General features: G+C 42.0%; 1 protein-coding gene across 1 annotated transcript; it reads left to right on the forward strand.

Annotated features, from left to right (window-relative positions):
* Positions 1-6,802: 6,802 nt before the first annotated feature.
* On the forward strand, positions 6,803-20,465 carry pcgf1.L (polycomb group ring finger 1 L homeolog). The gene is given in 9 exon segments (NM_001096029.1): positions 6,803-6,928; positions 15,775-15,880; positions 16,467-16,619; positions 16,781-16,855; positions 16,954-17,062; positions 17,195-17,228; positions 19,689-19,775; positions 19,852-19,932; positions 20,204-20,465. Coding segments are annotated over 9 exon segments (780 nt in total). The 5' UTR covers positions 6,803-6,841; the 3' UTR covers positions 20,252-20,465.
* Positions 20,466-21,737: the final 1,272 nt, after the last annotated feature.

Raw genomic sequence — 21,737 nt, forward strand, 5'->3', positions numbered from 1 at the left:
TGATTGATACAGTATGGGGGGGATAGGTGTATGAATGATACAGTATGGGGGGGGATATATCTATGAATGATACAGTATGGGGGGGTATATCTATGAATGATACAGTATGGGGGGGATATATCTATGAATGATACAGTATGGGGGGGATATGTGTATGATTGATACAGTATGGGGGGGATATGTGTATGAATGATACAGTATGGGGGGGATATGTCTATGAATGATACAGTATGGGGGGATATGTGTATGATTGATACAGTATGGGGGGGTATGTGTATGAATGATACAGTATGGGGGGATATGTCTATGAATGATACAGTATGGGGGATATGTGTATGAATGATACAGTATGGGGGGATATGTCTATGAATGATACAGTATGGGGGATATGTCTATGAATGATACAGTATGGGGGATATGTGTATGAATATACAGTATGGGGGGATATGTCTATGAATGATACAGTATGGGGGATATGTGTATGAATGATACAGTATGGGGGGATATGTCTATGAATGATACAGTATGGGGGGATATGTGTATGAATAATACAGTATGGGGGGATATGTGTATGAATAATACAGTGTGGGGGCATATGTGTATGAATGATACAGTATGGGGGGATATGTCTATGAATGATACAGTATGGGGGGGATATATCTATGAATGATACAGTATGGGGGGATATGTGTATGAATGATACAGTATGGGGGGGGGTATTTAAGAGGCTCCCCAGGGGGCCGTAGCCAAGAGAAAGAGAGAGAATTCCTGGAGTGAATAAAGAACAGTCCCCAGTGTCCGGCAGGGAAGGAGATGATTCCAGTTTCCCAGGAATCCCAGATTATTTACAGTTACTAACGAGATTGTAATTAGTCATCAATAATAGTCGATGTATTCTGCCTCCATAATTACCCCCTGCTACTGTCTCTCCTGGGGGTGAATCAGAGAGTCGTTCTGAAGGGGGGGGACATGTGTCAGGGGGTGAGTCAGAGAGAAGGGGGGGTGTCGGAGGGGAAGGAGAGAATGAGAAAATGTATCAGATAAGAAACAAGAAGTTCTCAGGCCCAATTCCATTAAGTGTCTGGGGTTAATCTGATAATGGGCATGTGCAGGAGCAGAACTGGCGACACAGACCTAATGAGACTCTTAATCAGCTCCAATTAGTCTCATTAAGTGCAGATTAACTGCAGAACAGAGACAATTGGATCCCGAGTAACCCCCTCCCCCCACACACACACACTCACTTACACACACGTATGTACAGTTTGAGGCACGGGGTTACTGTATAGAGAGGAGGAGGGGTGGGGTTACTGTATAGAGAGGAGGAGGGGTGGGGTTACTGTATAGAGAGGAGGAGGGGCGGGGTTACTGTATAGAGAGGAGAAGGGGCGAGGTTACTGTATAGAGAGGAGGAGGGCGGGGGTTACTGTATAGAGAGGAGGAGGGGTGGGGGTTACTGTATAGAGAGGAGGAGGGGCGGGGATAACGTATAGAGAGGAGGAGGGGCGGGGTTACTGTATAGAGAGGAGGAGGGGTGGGGGTTACTGTATAGAGAGGAGGAGGGGCGGGGATAACGTATAGAGAGGAGGAGGGGTGGGGGTTACTGTATAGAGAGGAGGAGGGGCGGGGTTACTGTATAGAGAGGAGGAGGGGTGGGGTTACTGTATAGAGAGGAGGAGGGGCGGGGTTACTGTATAGAGATGAGGAGGGGCGGGGTTACTGTATAGAGAGGAGGAGGGGCGGGGATAACGTATAGAGAGGAGGAGGGGTGGGGGTTACTGTATAGAGAGGAGGAGGGGCGGGGTTACTGTATAGAGAGGAGGAGGGGCGGGGTTACTGTATAGAGAGGAGGAGGGGTGGGGGTTACTGTATAGAGATGAGGAGGGGCGGGGTTACTGTATAGAGAGGAGATGGGGTGGGGGTTACTGTATAGAGAGGAGGAGGGGCGGGTTACTGTATAGAGAGGTGGAGGGGCGGGGTTACTGTATAGAGAGGAGGAGGGTCGGGGTTACTGTATAGAGAGGAGGAGGGGCGGGAGTTACTGTATAGAGAGGAGGAGGGGCGGGGGGTACTGTATAGAGAGGAGGAGGGGCGGGGGTTACTGTATAGAGATGAGGAGGGGCGGGGGTTACTGTATAGAGAGGAGGAGGGGCGGGGTTACTGTATAGAGAGGAGGAGGGGCGGGGGTTACTGTATAGAGAGTAGGAGGGGCGGGGGTTACTGTATAGAGAGGAGGAGGGGCGGGGTTACTGTATAGAGATGTGGAGGGGCGAAGTTACTGTATAGAGAGGAGGAGGGACGGGGTTACTGTATAGAGAGGAGGAGGGGTGGGGGTTACTGTATAGAGAGAAGGAGGGGCGGGGGGTACTGTATAGAGAGGAGGAGGGGTGGGGGTTACTGTATAAAGAGGAGGATTGGTGGGGGTTACTGTATAGAAATGAGGAGGGGCGGGGTTACTGTATAGAGAGGAGGAGGGGTGGGGTTACTGTATAGAGAGGAGGAGGGGCGGGGTTACTGTATAAAGAGGAGGACTGGTGGGGGTTACTGTATAGAGAGGAGGAGGGGCGGGGTTACTGTATAGAGAGGAGGAGGGGTGGGGTTACTGTATAGAGAGGAGGAGGGGTGGGGTTACTGTATAGAAATGAGGAGGGGCGGGGGTTACTGTATAGAGAGGAGGAGGGGCGGGTTACTGTATAGAGAGGAGGAGGGGTGGGGGTTACTGTATAGAGATGAGGAGGGGCGGGGTTGCTGTATAGAGGAGGAGGGGTGGGGGTTACTGTATAGAGAGGAGGAGGGGCGGGTTACTGTATAGAGAGGAGGAGGGGTGGGGTTAACTGTATAGAGAGGAGATGGGGTGGGGTTACTTTATAGAGAGGAGGAGGGTTGGGGTTACTCTATAGAGAGGAGGAGGGGCGGGGACTGTTGGGAATGTGATAGGGACCTAAGATTGTAAGCTCACTGGGGCAGGGACTGTTGGGAATGTGATAGGGACCTAAGATTGTAAACTCACTGGGGCAGGGACTGATGGGAATGTGATAGGGACCTTAGATTGTAAGCTCACTGGGGCAGGGACTGATGGGAATGTGATAAGGACCTTAGATTGTAAGCTCACTGGGACAGGGACTGATGGGAATGTGATAGGGACCTTAGATTGTAAGCTCACTGGGGCAGGGACTGATGGGAATGTGATAGGGACCTTAGATTGTAAGCTCACTGGGGCAGGGACTGTTGGGAATGTGATAAGGACCTTAGATTGTAAACTCACTGGGACAGGGACTGATGGGAATGTGATAGGTACCTTAGATTGTAAGCTCACTGGGGCAGGGACTGTTGGGAATGTGATAGGGACCTTAGATTGTAAGCTCACTGGGGCAGGGACTGATGGGAATGTGATAGGGACCTTAGATTGTAAGCTCACTGGGACAGGGACTGATGGGAATGTGTGTCAGTCGGTGAGTTTACAATCTAAGGCAGTGATCCCCAACCAGTAGCTCGTGAGCAACATGTTGCTCTCCAACCCTTTGGATGTTGCTCTCAGTGGCCTCAAAGTAGGCCATTATTTTTGAATTTCGAGTTTTAATTGCATAAAAACAAAGTATAGTGCCAAGTAGAGCCTCCTGTAGGCTGCCAGTCCACATAGGGGATAACAAATAGCCAATCACAGTCCTTATTTGGCACACAAGGGACTTTTTCATGCTTGTGTTGCTCCCCAACTCTTTTTACATTTGAATGTGGCTCACGGGTAAAAAAGGTTGGGGACCCCTGATCTAAGGTCACACACACATTTGTGGCAGAGGAATAAACACCCCCCCATTGTCAGGCTGAGTCAGTAGAAATACAGAGAGTGAGGCCTGGGAGTGACTGTACAGGCTCAGAGTGACAATTACACACAGTGTTGGACTGTACCACAGGGATATCAGGAGATAGGGACCTGTACAAGCTCAGAGTGATACACAGTGTTGGACTGTACCACAGGTATATCAGGAGATAGGGACCTGTACAAGCTCAGAGTGACACACAGTGTTGGACTGTACCACAGGGATATCAGGAGATAGGGACCTGTACAAGCTCAGAGTGACGCACAGTGTTGGACTGTACCACAGGGATATCAGGAGATAGGGACCTGTACAAGCTCAGAGTGACACACAGTGTTGGACTGTACCACAGGGATATCAGGAGATAGGGACCTGTACAAGCTCAGAGTGACACACAGTGTTGGACTGTACCACAGGGATATCAGGAGATAGGGACCTGTACAAGCTCAGAGTGACGCACAGTGTTGGACTGTACCACAGGGATATCAGGAGATAGGGACCTGTACAAGCTCAGAGTGACACACAGTGTTGGACTGTACCACAGGGATATCAGGAGATAGGGACCTGTACAAGCTCAGAGTGACAATTACACACAGTGTTGGACTGTACCACAGGGATATCAGGAGATAGGGACCTGTACAAGCTCAGAGTGATACACAGTGTTGGACTGTACCACAGGGATATCAGGAGATAGGGACCTGTACAAGCTCAGAGTGACAATTACACACAGTGTTGGACTGTACCACAGGGATATCAGGAGATAGGGACCTGTACAAGCTCAGAGTGACACACAGTGTTGGACTGTACCACAGGGATATCAGGAGATAGGGACCTGTACAAGCTCAGAGTGACAATTACACACAGTGTTGGACTGTACCACAGGGATATCAGGAGATAGGGACCTGTACAAGCTCAGAGTGACACACAGTGTTGGACTGTACCACAGGGATATCAGGAGATAGGGACCTGTACAAGATCAGAGTGACGCACAGTGTTGGACTGTACCACAGGGATATCAGGAGATAGGGACCTGTACAAGCTCAGAGTGACACACAGTGTTGGACTGTACCACAGGGATATCAGGAGATAGGGACCTGTACAAGCTCAGAGTGACAATTACACACAGTGTTGGACTGTACCACAGGGATATCAGGAGATAGGGACCTGTACAAGCTCAGAGTGACGCACAGTGTTGGACTGTACCACAGGGATATCAGGAGATAGGGACCTGTACAAGCTCAGAGTGACGCACAGTGTTGGACTGTACCACAGGGATATCAGGAGATAGGGACCTGTACAAGATCAGAGTGACACACAGTGTTGGACTGTACCACAGGGATATCAGGAGATAGGGACCTGTACAAGCTCAGAGTGATACACAGTGTTGGACTGTACCACAGGGATATCAGGAGATAGGGACCTGTACAAGATCAGAGTGACACACAGTGTTGGACTGTACCACAGGGATATCAGGAGATAGGGACCTGTACAAGCTCAGAGTGACACACAGTGTTGGACTGTACCACAGGGATATCAGGAGATAGGGACCTGTACAAGCTCAGAGTGACACACAGTGTTGGACTGTACCACAGGGATATCAGGAGATAGGGACCTGTACAAGATCAGAGTGACGCACAGTGTTGGACTGTACCACAGGGATATCAGGAGATAGGGACCTGTACAAGCTCAGAGTGACACACAGTGTTGGACTGTACCACAGGGATATCAGGAGATAGGGACCTGTACAAGCTCAGAGTGACACACAGTGTTGGACTGTACCACAGGGATATCAGGAGATAGGGACCTGTACAAGCTCAGAGTGACAATTACACACAGTGTTGGACTGTACCACAGGGATATCAGGAGATAGGGACCTGTACAAGCTCAGAGTGACGCACAGTGTTGGACTGTACCACAGGGATATCAGGAGATAGGGACCTGTACAAGATCAGAGTGACACACAGTGTTGGACTGTACCACAGGGATATCAGGAGATAGGGACCTGTACAAGATCAGAGTGACACACAGTGTTGGACTGTACCACAGGGATATCAGGAGATAGGGACCTGTACAAGCTCAGAGTGACGCACAGTGTTGGACTGTACCACAGGGATATCAGGAGATAGGGACCTGTACAAGCTCAGAGTGACACACAGTGTTGGACTGTACCACAGGGATATCAGGAGATAGGGACCTGTACAAGCTCAGAGTGACACACAGTGTTGGACTGTACCACAGGGATATCAGGAGATAGGGACCTGTACAAGATCAGAGTGACGCACAGTGTTGGACTGTACCACAGGGATATCAGGAGATAGGGACCTGTACAAGCTCAGAGTGACACACAGTGTTGGACTGTACCACAGGGATATCAGGAGATAGGGACCTGTACAAGCTCAGAGTGACACACAGTGTTGGACTGTACCACAGGGATATCAGGAGATAGGGACCTGTACAAGCTCAGAGTGACAATTACACACAGTGTTGGACTGTACCACAGGGATATCAGGAGATAGGGACCTGTACAAGCTCAGAGTGACGCACAGTGTTGGACTGTACCACAGGGATATCAGGAGATAGGGACCTGTACAAGATCAGAGTGACACACAGTGTTGGACTGTACCACAGGGATATCAGGAGATAGGGACCTGTACAAGCTCAGAGTGACACACAGTGTTGGACTGTACCACAGGGATATCAGGAAACTCCCAGGGCTCAGGTGTCAGTGGCTCCTCCTACTTCTAACCATTGGGTCTATTTCATGGCCATTCGCTATTTGTATGAGAACAAGGAGACTGAATGGAATAACAGATTATAATATATAAATGAATAGAGGTTGTGTGACGAGAGCAATTCCATCAGTACTGACACTGGTTACAGCACAGCTCGGGCCCCTATTGGCTCAGACCTTACACATCCCATCACACTGACACGCAAGAAGCACAGGCGTTTAACGTCGCCATGGAAACAACTTAGCCACCGATTGTTTCCCGCGCTTAGCGGAAGTGTCGTCAAACCCTACCAAAATGGCGTCGCAAGGGCCGTTAGTGATAGCGATGCGGCTCCGGAACCAGCTCCAGTCGGTTTATAAGATGGACCCACTTAGGAACGAGGTAAGACTAAGTTACACAGTGTTCAGAACCTATGGGGTCGGCGACATCGCGGTTCTCTATTGCCTCACTCAGGTTTCTATGGATTTTGACGGAGTCAGTATGTGAAACCTTGCCACTCCCAATATGGCTGCTTTAGGTTGTGAGTAGTGCGCCACTCGAAAGATGGCTGCTCCTCAAGTTATGCTAGTGGTGACTGTTGCCGCCAATCCCAATATGGCTGCTTTTCCTCAGTTTAAGTCTCTATAAAAAAAATGATCCACTTGCTAGAGGTAGTTGCTTATTTAATGACTGGAGCTTCAGTAGAGTACTGGAAGTGTTAGTCAGGAACAAGGGTTCAGTGTCCAGCCATGGAAATGTCAGAGAATGGAGGCGAAATCCCACCCCAAGTAGGAACATTGTCCCCTTTCCCTCACTGTCCCCCACGTTATTCCTACGTCATGTGTCATGTGCTCAATGTCTCCTTCTCTCTTCCATTCCTGCCCCTCCCCCTTATATATTTATATATAGTGATCATATCCTATTTATATATAGTGATCATATCCCCTTATATATTTATATATAGTGATCATACGCTCCCTTAAATATTATATATAGTGATCATATCCCCTTATATAATTTATATATAGGTGATCCTATCCCCTTATATATTTATATATAGTGATCATATCCCTTATATATTTATATATAGTTGATCATATCCCCATATATATTGTATATATAGTGATCATATCCCCCTTATTATTTATATATAGTGGATCATATGCCCCTTATAGTATTATATATAGTGATCATATCCCCTTATATATTTATATATAGGTGATCATATCCCCTTATATATTTAATATATAAGTGACATATCCCCTATATATTTATATATTAGTGGATCATATCCCCTTATATATTTATTATATGTGATCATATCCCCTTATATATTATAATATAGTGATCATCATCCCCTTTATATATTTATATATAGTGATCATATCCTCTTATATATTTATATATAGTGATCATTCCCCTTATATATTTATATATAGTGATCATATCCCTAATTTATATATAGTGATTCATATCACCTTAATATATTTATATATAGTGATCATACTCCCCTCTTAGTTTTAATATAATCAGTGCTCATATCCCTCTTATATATTTATATATAGTGATCATATCCCCCTTATATATTTATATATCAGTGGATCAGTAGTCCCCTTATATGTTTATATAATTAGTGATCATCATCCCCTTAATATTTATATATAGTGATCATATCCCCTTATATATTTATATATATAGTGATCATATCCCCTTATGATATTTTATATAATAGTGATCATATCCCCTTATATATTTTATATATAGTGATCATATCCCCTTATATAATTTATTATATAGTGAATCATATCCCTTAATATTTATATATAGTGATCATATCCCCTTATAATTTATATATAGTGATCATATCCCCATTAATATAGTTTATATATAGTGACCATATCCCCCTTATATATTTATATATAGTGATCATATCCCCCTTATATATTTATATATAGTGATCATATCCCCTTATATATTTATATATAGTGATCATACCCCTTATATATTTTATATATAGTGATCATATCCCCTTATATATTTATATATAGTGATCATATCCCCTTATATATTTATATATAGTGATCCTATCCCCCTTATATATTTATATATAGTGATCATATCCCCTTATATATTTATATATAGTGAGCATATCCCCTTATATATTTATATATAGTGAGCATATCCCCCTTATATAATTTATATATAGTGATCATATCCCCTTATATATTTATATATAGTGATCATATCCCCCTTATAATATTATATATAGTGATCATATCCCTTATATATTTATATATAGTGATCATATCCCCCATTATAATATTTATATATAGTGATCAATCCCCTTATATATTTATATATCGTGATCATATCCCCTTATATATTTATATATATGTGATCATATCCCCCTTATATATTTATATATAGTGATCATATCCCCTTATATATTTATATATAGTGATCATATCCCCCTTATATATTTATATATAGTGATCATATCCCCTTATATATTTAAATATAGTGATCATATCCCACTTATATGGCAAAAATAATATAAATGCAAGTTCTACACTAAATGGCAGTGTGTTGGGAGTTTCCTTAAATGAGAAGGATCTTGGGGTCTTTGTAGATAACAAGTTGTCTAATTCTGGGCAGTGTCATTCTGTGGCTACTAAAGCAAATAAAGTTCTTGTATAAAAAGGGCATTAACTCAAGGGATGAAACATAATTGTGTCTCTTTATAGGTCCCTGGTGAGGCCTCATCTGGAGTATGGGGGCAGTTTTGGACTCCAGTCCTTAAGAGGGATATAAATGAGCTGGAGAGAGTGCAGAGACTAAGTGCAACTAAACTGGTTAGAGGGAGGGAAGAGTTAAATTATGAGGGGAGACTGAGAAGGTTGGGGTTGTTTTCTCTGGGGGAAAAAAGGCGCTTGTGAGGGGACATGATTAGACTTTACAAGTACATTAGAGGACATTATAGACAAATAGCAGGGGACCTTTTTACCCATAAAGAGAATCACGTACCAGAGGCCTCCCCTTCAGACTAGAGGAAAAGAAGTTTCATTTAAAGGAACAGAGTAGGGGGTTCATCACAGTGAGGACAGTGAGGTTGGGGAATGCACTGCCGGGTGATGATTCAGTTAATGACTATAAGAGGGACTTGGATGATTTCTTGGACAGACATAATACAAAGGCTATTGTGATACTAAACTCTATAGTTAGTATAGATATGGGTATATATCATTTATGTGACAGTAGGGAGGGGTGTGTGTATGGGGCTGGGTTTTCATTTGGAGGGGTTGGACTTGATGGACTTTGTCTTTTTTCAACCCAATTTAACTATGTAACTATATATTTATATATAGTGATCATATCCTCTTATCTATTTTTATATAGTGATCATATCCCCCTTATATATTTATATATAGTGATCATATCCCCTTATATATTTATAAATAGTGATCATATCCCCCTTATATATTTATATATAGTGATCATATCCCCTTATATATTTATATATAGTGATCATATCCCCTTATATATTTATAAATAGTGATCATATCCCCCTTATATATTTATATATAGTGATCATATCCCCTTATATATTTATATATAATGATCGTATCCCCTTATATATTTATATATAGTGATCATATCCCCCTTATATATTCATATATAATGATCGTATCCCCTTATATATTTATATATAGAGATCGTAGCCCCTTATATATTTATATATAGTGATCATATTCCTCTTATATATTTATATATAGTGATCATATCCCCTTATATATTTATATATGTAGTGATCATATCCCCTTATATATTTATATATAGTGATCATATCCTCTTATATATTTATATATAGTGATCCTATCCCCCTTATATATTTATATATAGTGATCATATCCTCTTATATATTTATAAATAGTGATCATATCTCCTTATATTTTTATGTATAGTGATTATATCCCCTTATATATGTATATATAGTGATCATATCCCCTTATATATTTATATATAGTTATCATATCCCCTTATATATTTATATATAGTGATCATAATCCCCCTTATATATTAAATATAGTGATCATAACCCTTATATATTTATATATAGTTATCAATATCCCCCTTATATATTTATATATAGTGATCATATTACTTATATTTTTATATATAGTGATCATATCCCTTTATATATAATGATCGTATCCCCTTATATATTTACATATAGAGATCGTAGCCCCTTATAGATTTATATATTGTGATCCTATCCCCTTATATATTTATATATAGTGATCATATCCCCATTATATATTTATATATATATATATATATAGTGATCATATAGCCCTTATATATTTATATATAGTGATCATATCCCTTATATATTTATATATAGTGATCATATCCCCTTATATATTTATATATAGTGATCATATCCTCCTTATATATTTATATATAGTGATTATATTCCTTTATATATTTATATATAGTGATCATATCCCCCTTATATATTTATATATAGTGATCATATCCCCTTATATATTTATATATAGTGATCATATCCCTTATATATTTATATATAATGATCGTATCCACTTATATATTTATATATAGAGATCGTAGCCCCTTATATATTTATATATAGTGATCCTATCCCCTTATATATTTATATATAGTGATCATATCCCCCTTATATATTCATATATAATGATCGTATCCCCTTATATATTTATATATAGAGATCGTAGCCCCTTATATATTTATATATAGAGATCGTAGCCCCTTATATATTTATATATAGTGATCATATTCCTCTTATATATTTATATATAGTGATCATATCCCCTTATATATTTATATATGTAGTGATCATATCCCCTTATATATTTATATATAGTGATCCTATCCCCCTTATATATTTATATATAGTGATCATATCCTCTTATATATTTATAAATAGTGATCATATCTCCTTATATTTTTATGTATAGTGATCATATCTCCTTATATTTTATGTATAGTGATTATATCCCCTTATATATGTATATATAGTGATCATATCCCCTTATATATTTATATATAGTGATCATATCCCCTTATATATTTATATATAGTGATCATAATCCCCCTTATATATTAAATATAGTGATCATAACCCTTATATATTTATATATAGTTATCATATCCCCCTTATATATTTATATATAGTGATCATATTACTTATATTTTTATATATAGTGATCATATCCCTTTATATATAATGATCGTATCCCCTTATATATTTACATATAGAGATCGTAGCCCCTTATAGATTTATATATTGTGATCCTATCCCCTTATATATTTATATATAGTGATCATATCCCCATTATATATATATATATATATAATATATATATATATATATATATATATATATATATATATATATATATATATAGTGATCATATCCCTTATATATTTATATATAGTTGATCATATCCCCTTATATATTTATATATAGTGATCATATCCTCCTTATATATTTATATATAGTGATTATATTCCTTTATATATTTATATATAGTGATCATATCCCCCTTATATATTTATATATAGTGATCATATAGCCCTTATATATTTATATATAGTGATCATATCCCTTATATATTTATATATAGTGATCATATCCCCTTATATATTTATATATAGTGATCATATCCTCCTTATATATTTATATATAGTGATTATATTCCTTTATATATTTATATATAGTGATCATATCCCCCTTATATATTTATATATAGTGATCATATCCCCTTATATATTTATATATAGTGATCATATCCCCTTATATATTTATATATAGTGATCATATCCCCTTATATATATTTATATATAGTGATCATATCCCCTTATATATTTATATATAGTGATCATATCCTCCTTATATATTTATATATAGTGATTATATTCCTTTATATATTTATATATAGTGATCATATCCCCCTTATATATTATATATAGTGATCATATCCCTTGTATATTTATATATAGTGATCATATCCCCTTATATATATTTATATATAGTGATCATACCCCCTTATATATTTATATATAGTGATCATATCCTCTTATATATTTATAAATAGTGATCATATCTCCTTATATTTTTATGTATAGTGATCATATCCCCTTATATATGTATGTATAGTGATCATATCCCCTTATATATGTATATATAGTGATCATATCCCCTTATATATTTATATATAGTGATCATAATCCCACTTATATATTAAATATAGTGATCATAACCCTTATATATTTATATATAGTTATCATATCCCCCTTATATATTTATATATAGTGATCATATTACTTATATTTTTATATATAGTGATCATATCCCTTTATATATAATGATCGTATCCCCTTATATATTTACATATAGAGATCGTAGCCCCTTATAGATTTATATATTGTGATCCTATCCCCTTATATATTTATATATAGTGATCATATCCCCATTATATATTTATATATATATATATATATATATATATAGTGATCATATAGCCCTTATATATTTATATATAGTGATCATATCCCTTATATATTTATATATAGTGATCATATCCCCTTATATATTTATATATAGTGATCATATCCTCCTTATATATTTATATATAGTGATTATATTCCTTTATATATTTATATATAGTGATCATATCCCCCTTATATATTTATATATAGTGATCATATCCCCTTATATATTTATATATAGTGATCATATCCCCTTATATATATTTATATATAGTGATCATATCCCCTTATATATTTATATATAGTGATCATATCCTCCTTATATATTTATATATAGTGATTATATTCCTTTATATATTTATATATAGTGATCATATCCCCCTTATATATTTATATATAGTGATCATATCCCCTTATATATTTATATATAGTGATCATATCCCCTTATATATTTATATATAGTGATCATATCCCCTTATATATATTTATATATAGTGATCATATCCCTTATATATTTATATATAGTGATCATATCCTCCTTATATATTTATATATAGTGATTATATTCCTTTATATATTTATATATAGTGATCATATCCCCCTTATATATTTATATATAGTGATCATATCCCCCTTATATATTTATATATAGTGATCATATCCTCTTATATATTTATATATAGTGATCATATCTCCTTATTTTTATGTATAGTGATTATATCCCCTTATATATGTATATATAGTGATCATATCCCCTTATATATTTATATATAGTGATCATATCCCCTTATATATTTATATATAGTGATCATAATCCCCCTTATATATTAAATATAGTGATCATAACCCTTATATATTTATATATAGTTATCATATCCCCCTTATATATTTATATATAGTGATCATATTACTTATATTTTTATATATAGTGATCATATCCCCTTATATATTTATATATAGTGATTATATTCCTTTATATATTTATATATAGTGATCATATCCCCTTATATAAAATAGACAATGGTTTAAATCTTGCGCAAAAATATAGTAGACTTCGGATGCGCAAAATACAAAGGGATTCCACCCCAAAAATCGAATTCGAACAAACAGTTTGATATGCGCTTCCGTTTAAGAAATAAAAATAAATACACCAACTTTCAGTATCCCCCAATTGTCCCAAAGTTTCCCTATAGTCCACCAAGGTCCGGAGCCGAAGATGGTAACCCAGAAACCGCTTCCACAACTGGCGATCGCTTCTAAACCTTAAAACACAGAGGAAACAAAAACCGCACCAATGTGAAAAACTTCCAAAGCCGGTATCAAGGCCCTGCTCTGGTTACTACTCACAGGATTTCCCGGACACGGCTTGCACACAAGAACAGATCTGCGGTGAGGTAAGTCTCAGCTTGTCCTCCTATGCGATGCCGCTAGTATACTTCACAATTTCACGGTCCTGTGCGCTCGCTATCTCTGCGCACAGGACCGTGAAATTGTGAAGTATACTAGCGGCATCGCATAGGAGGACAAGCTGAGACTTACCTCACCGCAGATCTGTTCTTGTGTGCAAGCCGTGTCCGGGAAATCCTGTGAGTAGTAACCAGAGCAGGGCCTTGATACCGGCTTTGGAAGTTTTTCACATTGGTGCGGTTTTTGTTTCCTCTGTGTTTTAAGGTTTAGAAGCGATCGCCAGTTGTGGAAGCGGTTTCTGGGTTACCATCTTCGGCTCCGGACCTTGGTGGACTATAGGGAAACTTTGGGACAATTGGGGGATACTGAAAGTTGGTGTATTTATTTTTATTTCTTAAACGGAAGCGCATATCAAACTGTTTGTTCGATATCCCCTTATATATTTATATATAGTGATCATATCCCCCTTAACTGCCTCTTCACCAGTGTAACTATCATGTCAAAACAGCATTACTGAGACCAACAGTCTGTTGTGTAGAAAGCAGTTGTAGGGGTATCAGAGATATATAAGCAATACAAATACACCTTCTGCACCCCACAGGCCTGTAGTCACCAGGCTGAGATAGTGATCCCAATTTAAATATATGATGGACATCAGGTTTTTTCTAGGGGTATCCTAGTAGATGAAAGTGATTCTGGGAAAATCAGAAATGGAGGCGTGGCTAAAGCTGAGCTCTCAGTACCAGTAGGAGGGTGTATTCTATTTGGCCCTGGGGCCTTATTGTGATTGTTTTTTCTGAAACATTTAACCGAGAATTATTGTGAGAATGATCATTTAATATACAAAAACATTTTTTTTAAATATAATGAATTAATTCTGACGTAAATAACCAATGAAACAACCAAGTTTCTCCTTACTTGAATCTCTCAACATCTGTCTCTCCCATTCTCTCCACATGCAGGAGTCGGAGTCTGATTGACAAATCTAATAAATCCTGCCCTGTGCCCCGCATCCCACTGTGTGTCCAACTATAACTCATTAGGATTGATTAGGGTTGGCACAAGAGCTGGCAGAAGACCATTATATATATATATAGTTCTTAAACCTACCCATGGTGCAACGCAAGATAATGTGGGCTGGTTACCCCTTTGTTGGTTCATATGGCACAATCACTGGGGCACAAGTGTGGGCAACAAGATGCACTATGGGCAAGAACAGGGCAGCTAATTATTTGTGTCCCTAGTGTTTGGTTGAGCAGTTGGGATGATGTTACCCCTTTGAGACAACCTCGTATTTCTTTGCCCCTCAGGAAGTGGTGAAGGTGAAAATCAAGGAGCTGAATGAGCACATCGTGTGTTACCTGTGTGCCGGCTACTTCATAGATGCCACAACCATAACGGAATGTCTGCACACCTGTAAGTCCCTCCCCCTTTCTACCTGCCCCACCTCCGATGTCCTTGTACCCCCTGCACATCTCTTACTGTCCCCCAACCTACCCCATTGGGAATTTGGTGTCACATCTGGTTTCCCAGAACCTCAAGGTCTCGGCTCTCACTTCTGCCTCTAACAATTGCCCCCTAGTCAATGCCCCTGGTGGGGCAGTTGAGGGCAGGTAAGTGAGCGGGATGTATATAGGAAGTGTAGGGAACGGGCTGGATCAGTACCAGTCAGACTACAGAATTGAGATCTGAGGATCAGGAACAGATTAAACAGACTTGAAATAGACCAACGTTGGGCAATGAGTCAGAGCGGGGGGTTATGTAGCCAGTGACTTACTCTGATGTGGCCAGATTGGCACTTACAATACGAGTGCAGCAGGATCTTATGTCTGCTCCCAGAAACAACACAGACAGAATGGAAACACCAGGTCCTTGGTTCAACTCCGGCCAGGTGGTTACATTTGGGCTTTGGTGCTTTATATTCCCCAAATATCACCCAGAATCCCCTGATTGACTTGTGGCTGCAGTGCTCTAGATATATGTATATATGTGTGTCCCACAGTCTGTAAGAGCTGCATAGTGAAGTACCTACAGACCAGCAAGTACTGCCCCCTGTGCAACATCAAGATCCACGAGACTCAGCCCCTCCTCAATCTCAAGCTGGACCGGGTCATGCAGGACATTGTCTACAAGCTGGTGCCGGGCCTTCAGGAGAGTGAGTCTGTCTGTCTGTCTGTCTAACTGTTCCCTCCTGGGGGAGTCTGTCTGCAGGACACTTTGCTTGTCTGTCCATCTCACTGTATCCCCCAGGGGGTTGTGGGCTGAGGTGAGGGGGTCTGTCTGTCTCCTGCTTACAGTGGGACTATCTCTGTGCAGATGAAGACAGTCGCATCAGAGATTTCTACCATTCCCGTGGGTTGGAGCGAGTTCTTCAGCCAAGTGCAGTCGAAGGTAATTTATTTATAGCTACATCCCCCCCTCACATGCGGGGCCAAAGTCCCCAGTATTTTCTCACTTAGGGCCACTGAGGTTACTCCTTTGTCTTCCAGACTCTGTGGGAGATGTCTCGCAGCTGTCTCTTTCCTTGGCAGTCTCTCAGAAGACGTCCCACTATTACAGGAACGATGAGCATGTCTGTCTTTGTCTTGAGAAAGTCAGGTGAGAATTTCTTTAATGCCACTGAGCATAGCAGGGGGCGCCACACATTGGGCTGGGGGGCACATTAAGTAAGTGAGGAGGGGGGCAGAGTACATGGACCACGTACTAAATTTCTTCTATTTCTCTTATTAGTTCTGGGAAGGACAAGAAGAAGTTTATCCTACAGGTAAGTGTCCCCAGCTGTAAGTACATCTCTGTCACGCACTATAGGGAATTAGTAAGGGGGCCCAGCAGGGAAGGGACGTGGCACAGTGTAGAGAAATAGTGAGGGTGGCAGGGAAGGGACGTGGCACAGTGTAGAGAAATAGTGACGGTGGCAGGGAAGGGACGTGGTACAGTGTAGAGAAATAGTGAGGGTGGCAGGGAAGGGACGTGGTACAGTGTAGAGAAATAGTGACGGTGGCAGGGAAGGGACGTGGCACACTGTAGAGAAATAGTGAGGGTGGCAGGGAAGGGACGTGGTACAGTGTAGAGAAATAGTGAGGGTGGCAGGGAAGGGACGTGGTACAGTGTAGAGAAATAGTGAGGGTGGCAGGGAAGGGACGTGGCACAGTGTAGAGAAATAGTGACGGTGGCAGGGAAGGGACGTGGCACAGTGTAGAGAAATAGTGAGGGTGGCAGGGAAGGGACGTGGCACAGTGTAGAGAAATAGTGAGGGTGGCAGGGAAGGGACGTGGCACAGTGTAGAGAAATAGTGAGGGTGGCAGGGAAGGGACGTGGCACAGTGTAGAGAAATAGTGAGGGTGGCAGGGAAGGGACGTGGCACAGTGTAGAGAAATAGTGGGGTGGCAGGGAAGGGACGTGGCACAGTGTAGAGAAATAGTGAGGGTGGCAGGGAAGGGACGTGGTACAGTGTAGAGAAATAGTGAGGGTGGCAGGGAAGGGACGTGGTACAGTGTAGAGAAATAGTGAGGGTGGCAGGGAAGGGACGTGGCACAGTGTAGAGAAATAGTGAGGGTGGCAGGGAAGGGACGTGGCAGGGAAGGGACGTGGCACAGTGTAGAGAAATAGTGAGGGTGGCAGGGAAGGGATGTGGCACAGTGTAGAGAAATAGTGAGGGTGGCAGGGAAGGGACGTGGCACAGTGTAAAGAAATAGTGGGGTGGCAGGGAAGGGACGTGGCACAGTGTAGAGAAATAGTGAGGGTGGCAGGGAAGGAACCTGGCACAGTGTAGAGAAATAGTGAGGGTGGCAGGGAAGGGACGTGGCACAGTGTAGAGAAATAGTGAGGGTGGCAGGGAAGGGACGTGGCACAGTGTAGAGAAATAGTGAGGGTGGCAGGAAAGGGACGTGGCACAGTGTAGAGAAATAGTGAGGGTGGCAGGGAAGGGACGTGGCACAGTGTAGAGAAATAGTGAGGGTGGCAGGGAAGGGACGTGGCACAGTGTAGAGAAATAGTGAGGGTGGCAGGGAAGGGACGTGGCACAGTGTAGAGAAATAGTGAGGGTGGCAGGGAAGGGACGTGGCACAGTGTAGAGAAATAGTGAGGGTGGCAGGGAAGGAACTGGCACAGTGTAGAGAAATAGTGAGGGTGGCAGGGAAGGGACGTGGCACAGTGTAGAGAAATAGTGAGGGTGGCAGGGAAGGGACGTGGCACAGTGTAGAGAAATAGTGAGGGTGCAGGGAAGGGACGTGGCACAGTGTAGAGAAATAGTGAGGGTGGCAGGGAAGGGATGTGGCACAGTGTAGAGAAATAGTGAGGGTGGCAGGGAAGGGACGTGGCACAGTGTAGAGAAATAGTGAGGGTGGCAGGGAAGGGACATGGCACAGTGTAAAGAAATAGTGGGGTGGCAGGGAAGGGACGTGGCACAGTGTAGAGAAATAGTGAGGGTGGCAGGGAAGGAACCTGGCACAGTGTAGAGAAATAGTGAGGGTGGCAGGGAAGGGACGTGGCACGGTGTAGAGAAATAGTGAGGGTGGCAGGGAAGGGACGTGGCACAGTGTAGAGAAATAGTGAGGGTGGCAGGGAAGGGACGTGGCACAGTGTAGAGAAATAGTGAGGGTGGCAGGGAAGGGACGTGGCACAGTGTAGAGAAATAGTGAGGGTGGCAGGGAAGGGACGTGGCACAGTGTAGAGAAATAGTGAGGGTGGCAGGGAAGGGACGTGGTACAGTGTAGAGAAATAGTGAGGGTGGCAGGGAAGGGATGTGGTACAGTGTAGAGAAATAGTGAGGGTGGCAGGGAAGGGACGTGGTACAGTGTAGAGAAATAGTGAGGGTGGCAGGGAAGGGACGTGGCACAGTGTAGAGAAATAGTGAGGGTGGCAGGGAAGGGACGTGGCACAGTGTAGAGAAATAGTGAGGGTGGCAGGGAAGGGACGTGGGACAGTGTAGAGAAATAGTGAGGGTGGCAGGGAAGGGACGTGGCACAGTGTAGAGAAATAGTGAGGGTGGCAGGGAAGGGACGTGGTACAGTGTAGAGAAATAGTGAGGGTGGCAGGGAAGGGACGTGGCATAGTGTAGAGAAATAGTGAGGGTGGCAGGGAAGGGACGTGGCACAGTGTAGAGAAATAGTGAGGGTGGCAGGGAAGGGACGTGGTACAGTGTAGAGAAATAGTGAGGGTGGCAGGGAAGGCACGTGGCACTGTTTAGAGAAATAGTGATTTTGCACCGTTCCTGTCTCTGCAGCAGAAATATGTGCGTTGTTCTGTCCGGTCTGAGATTCGTCACCTGCGTCGGGTTCTTAGTCATCGGCTCAGCGCACCACTGGCACAGGTGAGTATTGGTGGCACCGTGTGGGCATTGTGGGCAGTGGAGGGAAAATATTTACTGGTAATACTGTCTTGTGTAGGTGCAGCTCCTGATTGATAACAAAGTGCTGCCAGATCACATGACCATGAAGCAGCTGTGGTTGATGCACTGGTACGGCAAGGTGAGTTCCAACCCCCAAATTGGCCCCGTTGTTTGTGAAGAGCAATTGTACCCGACTTGCCAGTTACGTGAGCTGCACCTTTTACATGCTGGTACTTGTGTAAGCTCATGGCACCCCATTTGTGTGTCTCTGCCCTTCTCTAATTCCCTTAAAACCCATCCCTAAACATGTCTTTTTCCTCTTGAGCGTTACCCCAATCCTGTAGGGTGGTGGGCCCCGGGGCCACAGCCAGTACATTCAACACTATTGGGATGTGTTTTGTGTCTTGCAGCCGGCACCGCTTGTTCTGTTGTACAGCGTCAAGGAGAAGAGGAGGTGACCCCGGTGTTCTGTACATTCTTTGTATATGGTCCATCCTGCAGACCGGCCCACTGAGCTAGCACTCGCCATAGTGCCAACGCGTGTATCAATATTTTGGGATCTTTTAGCCCCAGAGTGCCTTATTGCTCGGAGCATGGGCAAGCCTTTATATAAAGTCATATTTTCTGGAGCCGAATGTATATTTTGCCAATGGTTTTTAATAAAAAGATGTATATAGTGTAAAATATACTCAGGCACAATCTCTACTCAACAGCTCCCTCTATAGGATGTGCAAGGATTTCAGCCACCGTTAGTGGGCACCATCTCACCACTAAGAGCGCAAGCGATGGGAACACGAGATGGTGTTGGTTTCTTAGACAGTAGGGGGCAGTGTCTCACCACAATGGTGAGCGATGGGAACATGAGATGGTGTTGGGTTCATAGTGGGCAGTCGGCACAGTAGGGGGCAGTGTCTCACCACTAAAGGAATTGTGAAGGGAACATGAGATGGTGTTGGGTTCATAGTGGGCAGTCGGCACAGTAGGGGGCAGTGTCTCACCACTAAAGGAATTGTGATGGGAACATGAGATGGTGTTGGGTTCATAGAGGGCAGTGGGCACAGTAGGGGGCAGTATCTCACCACTAAAGGAATTGTGAAGGGAACATGAGATGGTGTTGGGTTCATAGAGGGCAGTGGGCACAGTAGGGGGCAGTGTCTCACCACTAAAGGAATTGTGAAGGGAACATGAGATGGTGTTGGGTTCATAGATGGTGGTGGGCACAGTAGGGGGCAGTGTCTTTCCTCTGGTGATAAGCAGAGGAAAAGGATAACTCAATCCCAACCAAAGAACAGAAGGCACACCAAAACTTAGAAACAAATTGAACCCCCCTGTCGGAAACAATATTTTTAGGAAAACCATGAAACTTAAAAATGTGGGTAACAAATAGGTCAGCCAAAGTCTTAGCAGAAGGGAGGTGTGGAAGGGGAACAAAATGGCTCATCTTGCTAAACCTATCCACCACCACCCAGATCACCGGTTTCCCCTGAGAAGGGGGTAAATCAACAATGAAGTTCATTGACAAATGGGACCAAGGTTTTACTGGAATGGGTAAGGGGATTAACAGACCCTGGGAAGAATTTCGAGAAGCCTTGGATCTTTGGTAGACTGGGCAGGAATTAACAAAGGCCAGTTTGAATGATGGCCACCAAACATGACGGGATAACAGAGACACCGTCTTCGAAATGCCAGGATGCCCTGCCATCTTAGAATCATGAACCTCTCTCAATACTTGCTCCCTTAACTCCTGTGGTACAAACCATCTCCCCGAAGGGGTATCCGTAGAAGCAGATGTTTGAAGAGGGAGCAATAGAGAAGAAAGGTCAGATTCAAGGGTTGCTATGATCATTTCTCTGGGAATGATGGGAGTACACTCACTAGAGTCAGAAGAGATGGATTCAAAACTCCTAGAGAGTGCATCCGCCTTGGTGTTTTTAGTCCCAGGCC

This window comes from Xenopus laevis, chromosome 1L, assembly GCF_017654675.1.
Source record: "Xenopus laevis strain J_2021 chromosome 1L, Xenopus_laevis_v10.1, whole genome shotgun sequence".
Classification (NCBI taxonomy): Eukaryota; Metazoa; Chordata; class Amphibia; order Anura; family Pipidae; genus Xenopus; species Xenopus laevis.